The sequence below is a fragment of the Protomyctophum bolini genome (assembly GCF_963924005.1).
Source record: "Protomyctophum bolini genome assembly, chromosome: 22".
Taxonomy (NCBI): domain Eukaryota; kingdom Metazoa; phylum Chordata; class Actinopteri; order Myctophiformes; family Myctophidae; genus Protomyctophum; species Protomyctophum bolini.
In genome coordinates, this window is record NC_137883.1 from 17571349 (window position 1) to 17585289 (window position 13941).

General features: G+C 39.8%; 1 protein-coding gene across 2 annotated transcripts; it reads right to left on the minus strand.

Moving 5' to 3' along the window:
• Positions 1 to 444: 444 nt before the first annotated feature.
• Positions 445 to 12560, minus strand: wdr70 (WD repeat domain 70). 2 transcript variants are annotated; one of them, XM_080755368.1, is made up of 18 exons: positions 12499 to 12560; positions 10310 to 10363; positions 10097 to 10180; positions 9880 to 9967; positions 9548 to 9776; positions 9384 to 9443; positions 9044 to 9177; positions 8424 to 8577; positions 5943 to 6019; positions 5370 to 5544; positions 4988 to 5087; positions 4326 to 4410; positions 4066 to 4204; positions 3110 to 3210; positions 2926 to 3005; positions 2646 to 2762; positions 2160 to 2322; positions 445 to 880 (listed from the first exon to the last, which is right to left on the minus strand). In XM_080755368.1, exons 1-18 carry the CDS (start codon positions 12527 to 12529, stop codon positions 793 to 795), a joined length of 1959 nt encoding a protein of 652 aa, XP_080611494.1. In that variant the 5' UTR covers positions 12530 to 12560; the 3' UTR covers positions 445 to 792. The 2 variants fall into 2 exon arrangements, with proteins under 2 accessions (XP_080611494.1, XP_080611493.1); XM_080755367.1 differs by having other exon boundaries at positions 9880 to 9970.
• Positions 12561 to 13941: the final 1381 nt, after the last annotated feature.

The window sequence follows — 13941 nt, forward strand, 5'->3', positions numbered from 1 at the left end:
AAGTATATAGACCAGTAATTTACTATAAAATAAATTTGTATTAGGCATATGCATATATGCTCGTAATTACTCCGACTGTGCTTTCCTTTTTTTTGCTTTCATCTGCAGCTTGTTTAATTGAGTTGAAATTACCACATTTTCCTGAATAATATTAATAGCTATTGTATAATAATACAAATCATAAACGAAGAAAGCAATATTATCAGTAGGCTCGTCTTTGTCTAAAGTCTCTTTAGTTTAGCGTAAACTAGATTACGGGTAGGTCATTTAATGAAGTAGGGCCGCTTGCTGTTGCCTCTTTTATCCAGTAGGTGACACTAAAGCCTAATTTATATAGTATACGTATACGACAAGGCAAGCCATTGCTTGACTTGTGCCACACATGACTGTTTATGGTACCACGCAGTACAAATTACTAGGCTTAACAAACTGGGGTGACACTCATGTGTCTTTATTTACATGTCAGGGGACTATACAGTAATAGTATGCAAGAGAAAACATCCAAACTCAGTCAAATTCACTGCAAATCCAATCAAAGGTGAGTCAAAGATGCAAAACTGTACACATAAAAAAACTGTACATAGTAATCTAAAAAATAAAGGCAAGGGGGGGAAAAGGACTGTAATTTGGCATTGTACAAAATGGAGATTTTGTACAATGCCACGGGCCTGTGGTAAATGACTGCATCTGGGATATTATTTGAGGCATCAACCATTTCAGGATCCATGGGAGAAAACTTGACAATGATTAAAACATGATTTAGGATAAAAGTTAAAACCAGAAATTTGTATTTTAGATCTTGCGTTTCTTCCACTCTGGTCCCTTGTCATCTTCCTCCTCTTCCTTAGGTTCTTCCTCAAAAATAGACACTGGCTGTGTCCTGATGGGAGATACAGAAATATGTGTATATTTAATCAAGATTATTCATTCATTTATATAAAAAATAAAAATACATGATACTTAACTTATGCCTATAAATTAATAAGTGCAGCCAGGCAGGCTAAAGTCTTTTTATGGTATATGCCCATTTTACTCATGATTCGTGTGTGATACTTGTGCCTGCTCTTATTGTATATTTACTAATGGTCATATGCAAACTGGGCCAGCCCACTGAGCCCAGCTCACTTTTCTTTTTGAGTGGCACTAGCCCCTCTATGTCGAGCTTTGAGGGTTTGTGTAAACACAATGACATTGAATGCCCAGCTTTGACTGTTTAAACACAAACATTCAAGACAAAAGTGAGGACGCAGATTGTGATTGGCCACAATAAGATGTTGTATGATGATAAGAGCACCCCTCACTTTACATTGACAGGTGTGATTTGTTTCTTACTACTGTTGAATCTCTCTGCTGTGTTTCATGCTTATTGAGGTGCTGCTAGGCACCACCATGACAACTAATTTCCCTCAGGATCAATAAAGGTCTACCTAAGGTCTACCTAGCCACGATACCCAGGCTTTCATTTCGTCTGCGCGGAAAATGAAAGCCTGGATTTACGCATGGTGGGAAAAGTGGGAGTCAACCCTTCCGCGTAGGCGTCGCTCCAAATGATGTGACGTCAGGGCTCTGAGTGGTGTGCAGTGCACCCCTCAAAATAACACCGTGAGGAAATCATTACCAGTGGAACTTCAAACGAGGCTATGCGAGGAAAATGAGGAGAATGGCTGAAGAACCCACCACACCGTCTAAGAAAAAAACCAACGTGTGCCGACTCTGTGGAAATAACTTTGACAGTCCGTTAGAATGGTACACTCCAGCAACCAGTGGTTTCTGCTTCTGGTGGGGTGGGGTGGGGGAGACCGGGGCTGACGGACAGATTGGTGAACCAATCAGGGTGTGGGAAATCTGAGCCAGAAAGGCCCTCCCATCTAGGCCAGAAAGGTCTAGCGTTAGCTCAGGCTAAGGTCTACCCATCTAATTTTAGTTGTTGTGCAGCAAAAATAAGAGTTCTGATTGAATCCTGTTCGGATTATCAAGGAATGAAATGCATGTTGTAAACATACAGTAGATGGCGGACAGTTTTACAAGACAACTGAGACATACTGTAGGTGGAACATAGTTCATGTGAGCGACAGTGAAACAAAATTGGATGCATTTAATTTACCGGACACGGTAAATTGGATACTTCTATCACTAAGAGTACAGTAATCAGGTCCTACTTTGTGTATGCTGGTGCAACCCAGTAAGGGTTCTCCTCTGCCTCTTTGGCGTGGCGTAGGATGGCTTCCCTAGGATTACTGTCATCCGTTTTATCAAGAGCAATACTCTTTACAATGTGTGAAGACAGAGTGCCACCATGAGCTGCCACTCGACCACCCCGACCTGTTGGGGCACAAGAACACTGGATTAGATTAAAAGACAAAGTCACTTTAAGTAAGCATGCATCATTCTTTCACTTCGAGTGAGCATAATAACTCTTTCGCTTTGAGTAGCTCCCCTCTATTTCTGATTCAAAACTGTGAATTTCATCGAAAGGTGACAAGTTTGCATGTCTGTAGTTTCTACAGTTAGTCTTCAACTGCAGCAGTAATACATACCGGTAATATAAAATGATTCATACACCATACTCCAGCTGAGTACAACTGTAACATTAGTGAGAGACAGAAAGCTCAGGCAGTGGCTGTAGTGATTGTTTTATACATTACCGGGTCCAGACACAGGGGGTTCAGGCTTGTGAGACTTCATGGGGTCAAGTCTATCCTTCTCAAGTTGTTTTCTGGTGCTGCGCTGACGGGCCTCTCTGAACATAGGCAGAGCATGTGCTGGACACATGAAATACAGAGACACATTAACCATTGAATCTGTAGTCTTTACTTTGTAGAGCAAATAGCAAAAATAGCTGATCTATAGGCTCACGTGTCGCATTGTGAGCCTGTAGATCTGCTATTTTCAAAATATTATACACACACACCCTTAATAACTTACGTGTGATAATGTAATCTTGTGTCAATGTCTCCGCTTGTCTCTCCTTCCTCTTGCTCTTCACAACACACAACTTTGCCCCTCTGCAAAGGAAAAGGACAGTTTAAAATGCTGCTATTTCCTATTTCAGACAGTTATCCAAGACACTAAAGATAATATACTGTATATGCCGTGTAAATGTATTTACCTGTGGCTTTTATCCTTGTCATAGTAAACTTTAGCCAGTCCATTCCCAGTGCCTACCATGATCTGGTTCAGCTTTGGATGCCACAAACAGCGGACAACACTCTGGAATACACACAATGAGACAGCTAACCATGAGTTACAGTTGTGTTAATATGGTAACTGTTGCTCTGGGCGGACATTAGAAAAACCTATAGTTCCCCCTGGAGGAACTAATGAACAAAGTGTATTATTCTATGATTGACAGCTTAATGTCTGGACCCCAGGGAGACTAGCTGACTGCCATGGCTAATGGGGATCCTTCTCAAATAGACAAATCGGAGCAAATATCTTGCAGTGTGTAGTAGCCCTTAACTAGTCTGAAACCACAAAATCATCACATACTTAAGAATTTGGTAAACCTAGGCTAAACTAGTACTTGTCCACAAAACTACAGAAGGCATCCAGGAAAGCTTGAACAACAAAAAAGGTGAAGTAAGATTACTTACTTACAGTACTACTGAGTAGTAAGACAGTAAGCACCCTTTTAGAGGTTCTAGTTGTAACAGGAGTGGTATGTCATAATTATTAACTAATATGAAGGGTTAGTGGTGAGTGGTGACTTTGTATGATCCCAATTAAATGATAAAATCATTCAGTTATTTTGAACTGAAACAAAGTTGGTTATTGTAATTAACGTGCTGTATCAAGGATTTTGTAGCCCGACAGCAGCTCAGTAGCCTGCTAAGAAGATACGCTAGTAGACCGATTTATAAAAAATAAATATTGCTCCAAACATTTAAAAAAGGTTTTCTTTTTCTTTTTTTGTAGTTGTTTTTTGCTGTAGAGATGTTACACTTACATATTGGATTATTTTGTTTTATTATATGGTTTTTCCAGGCCACAGTGTGCCTCCTCTACATGTTTGGACCCATTTTGTTATGTGCCTGTTTGTGAAAAGGATGTTGAGGGACTACTCACAGCATTGGTGACTTCCATTTCGTAGACATTTTTGAAGGAGACACGGTCAAAGAAAACCAGTTTCCCACTGCCATCATCCTTTTTTACAGAAGTTCCTGTTACTATCAGCTTGTCATCTGGGCTAAAGCAACAGTCAGTCCTGATGGTGACATATATACACTTAGTTACTTATTGATATTTCACACTGCATTGCAGCACAGCATATAAAGTAGATGCACAACAGCAAAAAAGAAAGGAAACTGTCTGAATGTTTCACTTACATAGGGAAGTAGTTAGTCAGCCCAGTAGCTACATTCAGAGGTGACTTGAACTTGCGTATGTCCCAGATCTTCAGTGTGTCGTCACCTGGCACACACACACACACACACACACACACACACACACACACACACACACACACACACACACACACACACACAGTAGATAATAAATAATAGATTCATTGGGACAAAGAGAATACTGAGACCTGACCTACTGCAGTGAAGAATGTATAAAATGACACATACATAATGAAAACAATTCCACACATTTAGATCAATTGGAGACTTAATTTTATTAAAGACATTGAGTGAAAGTTAGTTACACTCAATGATTCTGCTCAATATCTATAGCAGCGGTTTTCAAACTTTTCAAAAACACCAATAGCAATGGGCAAGTCAAAATCTCATGGAACACCTTTATTTATACCGAAAATTGTCTATCTACAAGCTCACGACGCATCGCGATGTGACACATGGGAAACATTTTCAAACATGAAATAAAATAAATAAAACATTGTACCGACATGCTGCCACCTCTATATTTTCTCTTTGGGTCAAACATGAGTCGTTTCACCTCTTGGAGGTGAACATTTACTTCGACGAACAGAGACACCGCAGACAATTTATTCTTATACGCTTTGTAGGGATAAGGTTTGTCTTACCTCCACGTGAGGCCAGAATGGTACCATCATATGAGAAGGCGAGGCATGTTGTATCTGTTCCCGGAGCATGAGCCTGACGACAATGAAACTTAGAGTGGACCTGAAGACACAAAGATTGACATAATGAAGTCAAAAATACAAAAGGCCTAGACTGAGAAAGCAAGCAGATGACACTTTACCACTGAATTTGAGCAAATTAGATTTAGACTTCAAAATATTTGACATAAATTTTGCAATGTACCCCTTCCCCATAAATCCTTCTATTTCATCATCTATAGACCTGCATAATTTTACTTTCTTGCATTCCACAGTATCAGAGAGGAGCACAGACAAACTGACCTAAAACTGTTCTGCTATAGGCCCATAAGACAAACATACTCACGGTCAGGTTTCTATCCCATATCTGGATGCTTCCATCTTGGCAGCCTGCAGCAATGAGCTTGCCGTCACGGCTGTAAGTACAACATGTGGGGACGACCTTCTTTCCCTGGAAAGAGCGGGGTTTAAACACCGACTTGTGGTGCTTTTCTGAGCTGAGGTCCCATGTGCGCACAGTGCTATGGACAGAGGAGGAACATTTATTAAGTCTTCAGTATCATGATTCATGAATAAACAAGAACTACTACAGTTATCACAGACAGAGAATTGCATGCAATATGTCTAAAGAATTTGCATATGATAGAGCTATATGTTGCAGGTTATGGATCCTCATCCTATTTTAGTGCCGCTTTAAATAACTTTCCTTTCAATGTTATTAATGTATATTCTTTTTTCATTGACGTTATGCCTCAAAAGGTGGGAACATTTGATGATGTGTATTTGTATTCTTTGAAGCACTTTGGATTGCCACGGTGTATGAAATGTGCTGTATAAATAAAGATGCATTGCATATCAGACTATCACACAGAATAGTACATAATGTCAAAAAAACTTCTGCTACATAAATAATACTCACCCATCATTAGAACAGGTCAAAAACTCTTCTTTAATTTTTGGGTGCCAGGAGCCATCATTGAGCATAGCCGCGTGACCCTGAACAAAATTAGAGAATTAAAGTAAAAATAAATAGGAAAAGCCTGTAAGACAATTTGAGAATCAAGTTGAATATGTTTTAAACAAAACACAGCCCAGACTAAGGTGGTCTTTACACGAGAACGGTGTTCATAGGAAACGGCTAAATAAAGTATCATTTGCTGGGGTCCCTTTAGACGAGAACAGCGTTTTGGGGAGGTGAAAAGTGAAACCACCTTCCAGAGTGGAAATCTTTGAGAAAGCCGTTTCTTACACTTACAGTCTCCATGTAAACAGGCAAAACGGCAAATCCGAAAAACTTATGACATCATGGCTCACGTTGGCTCACAACTACGTTTATTAGTTCCTACAATGAACAAGCCTCCCTCCTAACAAGCGCAGCTCATCAGCGATAGTGAATGTAAAACCATGATGTAAATGAAATATATAACCATCCCGTGGCGTGCTCTGCCTGCATGCTCTGGGCTGCCTGTCAGCCTGTCTGTTACTCGATGCGTTAGTAGAAAGCAGGCAGCGAGTGACTGCCACAACCCTGTCGTGGTCTGGAAGAGTCATTCGAAACCCCGATAGGGTTGCGTGAAGGGGGAGCTACGTGGTTCTTCTTCTTGTACGTGGATGACTGGTCTATTTGGCAGCCCGTTACCGCCACCTAGCGACATAGCGTTTTCATAAAGTGTGCGTTCTCGTGTAAAGGGTCAATAAAAATGAGAACGCAACTGGACTTTGGCGTTTTATCTGGAGATAGTTGCCGTCTAAAAGAGCCCTAAGACCTTTAAATCATTAATAGAAGGAAGAGTGTCCAATCAAGCTGATTTCCATTGTGTTTTTAATCATTAATGTAATGCTAATGTAGAATGTGCCATCGGGAATTAAAAAAAAATATATATACAATTTTCAGACCATGTCCCAAAAAAACGTTGTGAAAGGGGAAACCTCAACCTTGCATCGGTCGACCCCGTCCTAGACAGGGATATAAATTGGTGTAAGAGAATATTGAAATTATGACCGATCTCCGATTATTTGTAGGGTCATATCTGCCGATACCGAAGATTACTTTATTATATTGAGCTCTTTTTTTGTGAAAGAGGGTGCTGTTTTTCCCTTTATATTTTAACAATGGGTTCGCAGATTGGCCCCTGGCTGTCAGCCCATCGGATCTCCTGCTAACTCTACTGATGTTATAGAATGGAACTTTCAGGCAAGGCAATGATAATTGTTGCAGTCCTATTAGACCCTTTCCACACGAGAACGGCTTGGGCCGTTACCCACACAAGTTTGTAGCCGGCATCAAAGTTTCGAGCTTCCACATTGCGGTTATGTTAATTATGCATGTCGTCCAGACAAGAGCGGCGGGGCGCTCCGGACACCCAGAGAAAGCTGTAGTAGTATATTATGCACGGCATGTAAAATGCATGCGTGTTATAATCTTTCCGTAGACTACTGGGCATAATCAACTGTAGCTGATGTTTTTCTTTTTCATTACAATTGTAATGGTTTTACATAGGCCTACTAATATTCTCATAACTACCCTCTTCATAGTTTGCAGATCTTAAAGCTCACAACGAGGGGCGGCACCATGCATTGTGAACTTATGAGTTTGACTTTGGAGATTGAATATATTTGGTGCGCAACACCGCTGAACTTCTGATAATTACTCATTAATAGATTGATTCCAACTTCTGCCAGTGCCTTGTGCATGAAAGCAGCTCTCAACATTTTGCCTAATCTGCAGGTAGACAAGAGAAATTGCACATAGGCTACTATACAAATTACAAAAGTATAAAAAAGAGGAATTAGAAACAGTGAAAACAGGCCGTTTATAGAGGTATATAAGTTACCAAAAAAAAAGGCTTTTCTGTGACATTTTGGCTGCTTGCTTGCAAAGAATATAAGTTAGAGAGCAAGTTGAAGCATGGATAGCACCTTCAGAATGTTTAATTTCCACCCAAGAAGACGAAGCGCTTTGACGAGGTCCATGCGTGCTGTGCACTGCCTGTGAGAGGGACGGACAGACAGCAGTGGCTGCGTGCTGCCCATCTTAGATATATAGCCTATATACTAATCTATTCTACACTACACCATTATAGTAACAATAATGTGTAGATCATGCTGCATTTTCGGAGAAGATAGACTTTATGTGTAAATATAAAATAGTTGTGATACTCGCAAGACAAATTTCAGCAAATAGGTGGCATTTGCTGTACACACGACAAAGTAGCGTCTCCGAAGTTTGCCACTCTGGGAGCCGGTTTCAAAGAGAACCGGTTAAGTCCCCGTGTGGCAGAAAGGGCAGATCGGTTACTTGCGGGTAACGCAGAATACTTCCTCGTATAGACAGCATCTGAAATTCCACGAGATGCAAGCATGACAGACATCTCCAGTCAGTAGTACTAATTTGACGTACCTTTGTGTTGACCATATCGACAATGTACTGGTCTCCCTTCACACACTCCATGACATTAAATCCATCACGGTCCAGAACTTTGGCCTGGGCATTGCCGGACACCACTAAGATGACATCACCAGTGATGCTGTACTCTAGAGACCTGATCTGATGGCTGATAGGACATATATAACACACATACAGTTACAAGTGCCGTTAAGTGTCTTTGTGTGTCGTTAACAGTTTTCAAAAACAAAACAGTGTGCTGCCTGTGTGGAAGTAGCACAGAATTGTTCTATTATTCAAATACCGGTAGTTTTTTTGTGAGCAGTAGAATTACTTCCTCCAGACAAACACGATTATGCGATCGCATAACTCAATGCATTATCAGCCAAATGGTGCAGATTATGCAGGGGTCAATTTTTTTCTTTTTTTATATTCACCATAATAATCACATAGTTCTCCGCGAAACATGATAATGAATATACATTATGACTTGGTTCCAGCTGTCAGAATAATTGCTCTGACTTTTCATTCTCACCTAAAACAAATTGTATTTGTAACTGAATATACATTTCCTTTTAGTACAGTAGTAATGCATTAATTTGACAAATAACACACTGAATTCAGTAGGAACTCACCATTCACACGGTGTTAGGGATCTGAAGGCCTGAAGGGATTGGTCCATCCCAGCAAAGTCCCAGAGCCGGACACTGTAATCAAATCCTCCACTCACCAAACGAGCTCCTGAGGGATCCAAGGCTAGGGCCGATACCTAGGGAGGCAATGACTTCATTCACTAATCAGAGACAGGTCTGTTTGTGGGATCAGGTTTATCATAGTGACAGTGGCCCTATAACAGCTAGAAAGAAGACAAAAAGACTAGCAAACTTTTACAAAAAGCGAATAAATAATTGTCCTATTGAAAAGATGAAACATTACAGTAGTTTACAGTGAAGAAGTATATAGTTATATTCTTACCGTTTTGTTGCCGTGCTGTAGGGTGATTTCATGGGTGTTGGGAATCTTTTTTATAGGATCCTAAGAGAAGAAATAATAGGGGGCACAGTTATAAATAATGATCCAAGCTGGGACTGACTCATGCATGATCATGAGGATCAATTTCCAGTGAGTTAAAGACTTACATCATCTTCATCCTGCTCTGTATCACCATCGTCTTCATCATCATCGTCGTCATCATCATCATCCTGAGCTGTGCGGCCCATGTAACCTGGTGGTAGAGGTGGACCAACTAGCTCATCATCATCGTCTTCAAGTGCGAGTTGGGGGGGCACTGGGGGTCCAATAAGCTCCGAGTCCGAGTCTGAATCACTGTCGCTGCTGCTACTGCTCTTACTCCTACTTTCTGGATTTCTGTAGGAAATAACATACAGTACCCCTTAAGTCAAGCCAAAATTAAACAGGAACTCCATTCAAATAGATGGCTCAAATCAGGAGCCACTGTCACTGAAACTACCTGGACACAGTAGCTGGTGTTTTTTTTCTTGGCACAACAACTGAAGGCCTGGCGGGTGAGTCCATACCATCATCTTCCTTCTGCCTCTCTTCTGGGGAAGGAAACATTTGGCATTAGAGCCATTGGCTGATTGGCATGGCTCAAACTGCATTACCGTATATCATGGTTGTATCCGTTCCGTTCCCCCAACCCCCCCCCCCTGCTGTGTTGAACAAACCTAATACACGACTACTCCTCTCAATGGCTGTTCTCCTTGTTTGTTCAAATATAGCATCCACGTCAAATGTACGGGCCTTCTTCCCTGAAAAAGGAAAAAAAGTAGCATGAGACAGCACTTTCTTAGATGAAACTGAGTAATCTTTGAAGATTAAATTAAATGAGCATGTCAAGGTGTTCAGTTCTTGCTGTGTAAATGGTGGTCTGTTCATACCAAATCCAGAGAAGCCCATCAAAGAGGCCATGTCCGCATCACTGGCATCGGACACTGCAAAAAGAAAAAAGGAACAGTTTTAAGGAATTCTCAAAATAGGGCTGGCTATTAACCAAAACTATACCAAAAACAATATTTAGAACCAATAACCCATTTTGGCCTGAGATCAGATTCTAAAAATGTCTTCTAAATCCTGACAGTTCTGAAAAAGCTATGTTTCTATGTCAGTCGTTCTTCGATTTTTCAAAAATAGCAGACCTACAAGCTCGTAGCGCGCGGTATGAGCTTGTAGATCTGCTATTTTTCAATAGCTAAAGCATAACATAATGCTAACACCAAAAGGGGTTCGCTCCCAAAATGGGATAAAAAAGTTATAACTGAATAATCGAGAAGAATTTTTTTTTATAGTTTTGTTTTTTTATTATATGAGCTACTCAACATGGGGGGGGGGGTTGTATAATTATAGACTTGTTATAAATCGACAAAAATCTATTAGTCCGATTAAGCACTTAATCTGTATTATAATATACTTTGTTATACTGTGATCTGGTATTTTTCATTCATAAATCGTAACTTTAAAAATAAACCCAGCCCTATCTCAAAATGTAGGTAGGAAAGGAAGGGATCCAAGTAGGGCTGTAACGATTCATCGATTATTCAATTAGTTCAACTAATTTAGTAATCGAAATCGAATCGGCAACTAATCACTAGAATTCTTTGCAATTTATCATAGGTGATTTCCCACTTAACCATAGTTTTCCCAGTGTTAAGTGTAACTAAACTAAAGATGAGTGATCCATCTCTCTTCCCTTACAGTCTGATGATAGTTGTACAGTAGCGACTGCAAAGCAAAATATGTAACGATTATAGTATCAAGAACAAAACATATGGCTTGAATATTTATTTTTAAATTACCTATTTGAGTTCAGAAGAGTACTGTTCCTTCTAGACTGACACAGCTATTCTTTAATCATCATATGTAATATGCATGTATGCAGTCAGAATAAGCCTTAAGACACCATGAGTTGCTTTAATTTTATGAATTATATTTTAGTTAGAACATAAAGTTATAACCTAACATATTTTTACGGTGATAGCTAAATAAGTGTCATAATCCGATTAATCGATTATGAAAATAATCGTTAGTTGCAGCCCTAGATCCAAGACAGAGATGTGAATTGTGTCACCCGATTGTCTGAGAGGGAGGTAAGCAATACAAATTCATAATGGTCAGTTAGAATCTAACTGACCATAGACTGTATCTATCTAACTGTTAGATAGATACGGTCTAGTCTAATAAATGAAGCTTTGAAAGTTCATTAACAGGAAAGGAATCACAGGATGAAATCCTACAGAAGCTGTCCATGCTGGCAGCCTGGCACAGTAACACATACATGCAATACATGTATTATGTATGTATAGTTACAGCATTACCTTCAGATATGTTTAAACAAAGTGTACGCTGTGAAAAGGGTCTACATTGACTATTCTAGAATAAAGGAACCTAGTTGTACATTATCATGTCTCAATTATTTGGAAGCAAAGTAGCCACAAGGCAGAAACTGTTAGCACACTCTTAGTTGGTTGATTGCTTGATTGAATACTTTGTCAGAAATGTATCAGTACAGGATACAGTCAAACAGAAATGTAATCAGTAGAGGGTACAGTTAAACACGTCCAATGGGATCACCGAAAAAAGTCCTTGCTGTCTTGTTTCCAATTCAGGTCCTGGGTATTCAATTCATAATTATGACTATGATTTTTTTTTAGCAAAGATATGTACAGGTTGGGGAACAAAGAAGGGAGGAGGTGGGGGTAGTCACTAGACTTAAGTTAGGGGGGGTAATTTCCTCTCCCTTTGGCATGCTGGAAGGTGGATTTTCAGGCCTGTTTTAAAGGACACCAGGGATTTGCCTTTTTTTAGGGAGTCAGGGCATTGCTATTAGTAGCCTAATATTGTAATGAACTAGCTAGCAGCGATGTATGCATTTTGCATTTATTCCGTTTCCGGCCGTTAGCATAGCAAATGCTAGCTCTGGTCCATAGCCCAGCTGCCGTTGAGACGGCATTAGAGGTTAGAGCTATGGAGCAGAGCTAAGCAAATGCCGTCTTTAATGGCCAACATCGGTGGTATGTAACATAAAAAATGACAGACACCGAAACACTAAATAATATAAAAAATAACTTACTGCTTCCCATTTGTTTATTGTTCCCCGCCATGATTATTTCCCGGCATACACCTCGCCAGTCGCAACACCTATTTCTACGTGTGCTTAGACGGTTGTCACGGTTGGAATCTAATGTAAAAGCCGTTGCCGCCACCTACTGTTGGGGGAGTGTTACAACTCCCCCTTTAAGAAACGTCAAGCAGAACGTTACTCCGCATGGCGGCCATCTGCCTCGAACGTGTCGGGGGCATAGACTGTAAAAGGTCGGGGGGAGAGAAATAGAGAGAAAAATAGAGAGAGGAGAGACAAAGAGTAGATTGTAAAATACATGCAAGCCTGTACAATATTACAATTGCATGAAACGAACCCCAACCAAGAGTTTGGTCACATTTTTTGACCAATGCTAAGACATTCCTTGAAATCCCTAAAATTACAGTGTGAAAAATAGTATATCACTGCCACATTGGCACATAAGATATCCAGTCTTACACAAACATTAAATTCCCATTGACAATGAATGGAGAATTTACGTCATAGGCATATGAGCAAATCGGCTATTTTCGACCCACACAAAGTGGGTCGAAAATTAAATTCCCATTGACAATGAATGGAGAATTTATGTCATATACCAGTAGGCCTATATACGAACAAATCGGCTTATGTCTAATTTTTTGTCCTTAAATTCCCATTGACCATGAATGGACAATACGTCGTCCACTCACATAGTTAGTCTTTGTATTGAGTTTGTGCTTGAAATGAAATTCTGCAAACTGTTAATACAGTTACAATAAATATTTCAATCAATCAATCAAAAATATTTCAATACCTAGTGCCTAGAGCAAATCGACTTAGTGTACATTTTTGGGGCGCCTATATAGGCTACAGGTTTCATGTTTGTTGTGAATGCAGTGAGCACTTACTATGAGACCTAGCAGATCATGTCTGTCTGTGTGTGTGTCTGTGTGTGTGTGTGTGTGTGTCTGTGTGTCCCACCTTTGTGCCCATATATGGAGCTGAGTGATTTTTTTGTGATTAATGCAACACACTCCATATTTGGACGTATAGCTGATTTGGGGACTCCTTATATGGTTATGGCTAAGTTAAAAACTTAACTTAAAAATAACTTTAACTTAAAAAAATAATAACTTATAATAAACTTAAAATAAATCTTAAAAAAACCCAAATATGTACGAGCTGCGTTCGCTTCCCGCGTTTGCGCGACTTACTGGTTTTTAGTTTGTCATATTGTCTCTTTATTGTTAATGGCATTTAATGTTTGTGTTGGCACCGTTTGTTTTACATCACCATTACATCACCGCACCGTTTGTTTTACATCACATTACATCACCTAATCAACATGAGTTAGACCTTAATATATTAGCGCCCCTCACTTCACACAGGTGTGATTTTTGTCTACATAAACTTAAATTCCTATTGACAATGAATGGACAATTTTACGTCATA